At 47.7% G+C, this 1,519-nt stretch overlaps 1 protein-coding gene across 1 annotated transcript; it reads left to right on the top strand.

Annotated features, from left to right (window-relative positions):
- Nucleotides 1–138: 138 nt before the first annotated feature.
- Nucleotides 139–1,219, top strand: Pmar_PMAR002237 (conserved hypothetical protein; the record flags this gene model as incomplete). Its single annotated transcript, XM_002769899.1, has 4 exons — nucleotides 139–263; nucleotides 370–428; nucleotides 517–920; nucleotides 972–1,219. Coding segments are annotated over 4 exons (836 nt in total), but the record flags the coding sequence as incomplete, so codon positions are not given.
- Nucleotides 1,220–1,519: the final 300 nt, after the last annotated feature.

Below are 1,519 nucleotides of genomic sequence, written 5' to 3' on the forward strand. Positions count from 1 at the left end.
GGTGTTTGTGTAGGTGCAAGAGGCGGCCCTTGGGGATTTCTATGATAACACGAAGGGTGCGAAACAGGCTAATCCGGGTGGGAGTGTTGGGAAGGTAGTCGTCTCCTCTCTGGTTGGGTATTTGACAGTCTCTATTAGAATCATAAAAGGAAGCATCACATCAACTGGCTAGCCGAGGACACTATCGATAACGGTGCGAAGCGATTGTTGGACCTAGGCACACAGGCTGGTAAGAGAGGCCAGACAGCTCGGAAGTACGGCTGGTAAGGTCTGTTGATAACGTAACAGTAATTGTAGCATTGATCGGTTTTACAGTAATAATGGTGTTCTTCTGTTGGGCTCTTTATGGGGGGTGTTATCGTGTAGTAGTTATGCTATATATGTGGGCAACGACAGCGGTGGCGGCTTTGGTTCCTGGGCTTATTACGGTGGGGCTATCATGTTCTTATATTAATGAGCTCTGCAGGAGGTTCCATATACCAGATCCTAGTAGTCTTATTTGGGTACATGCGGTAGACTCTAGAGCTGAACTTGAGGATGCTCCTGCTGATGCTATGTTCTACGAGTCGGACGCCGGTGCTTTATCGGATGATGGACGGGTGGTCATGTGTCATTATCCAACGCAGACCACGAGTGATCTCTATCTGGACGAGCTCTTGTCTGAGGTAGAAGAACGAGGAGTTGGTCTTAAGATCGATATCAAGCTGGAGGAGTTGGTCGGACCTGTTGGGGACCTCTTGTCAAGGGACGAAGTGGACGTACCAGTGTGGTGGAATGCTGATGTATTCGGTGATAGAAAGCTGCCACTTAGAGCACTGGCTGAGGTTGCTGATGAGAATACTGTGTTGAGTCTGGGGTACATCGGAGTGCGCTTTGGAGAGATCGAGAGGAAAGACATAATCACACAATTGACAGAATCGGTAACCAACACGACTGTTTTAGTGTTGTGGTAGGAATCTTGCTTTTATCAGGGCCTTGTTTCTGCCTCTTCTGGGGAGGTTACTTGTCGACATATCACATTCGCATTCTCAGCGCGCTTGGCTCTAACGTGCATCCCTGAGCTTGTGAAGTTACTTGACGCTTTACCGACTACTTCTTTGACTCTGTGGACGGGGGCGAATGACATGACGGGCTTGAGCAAAGCTGAGGAAATGCAGTTGCGACAGGGCTTGCCTATGGAACGAGTTTTTCTTGATATCAAGCGCCAGACTTGGCTAGGGTGGTTCGCCTCCTGGCTGCAGTGGGCGTGATTATAATGATGTTTTATAGTCTTGCATTGGTATAATCTTATACTCTCTCTTGGAGTTGTTGGTGGGCAGCCACCAGAAAGCGGTAGATAGTGAATCGTATCATATTTTGTTGTAACGAACGCCTGGTAGTAGTGTTGATAATTAAGAGGTCGGATAGTGGAGTTGGAGGTAAACCGATATGTGTGTGATGGGCCTCAACCTATGTGGACAGGAAGTAGATGGTGAATCGTACATACCATAATTTTGGATACTCTCAGTCTGATTTGCTA

Source organism: Perkinsus marinus (assembly GCF_000006405.1).
Source record: "Perkinsus marinus ATCC 50983 genomic scaffold scf_1104296964504, whole genome shotgun sequence".
Taxonomy (NCBI): Eukaryota; Perkinsozoa; order Perkinsida; family Perkinsidae; genus Perkinsus; species Perkinsus marinus.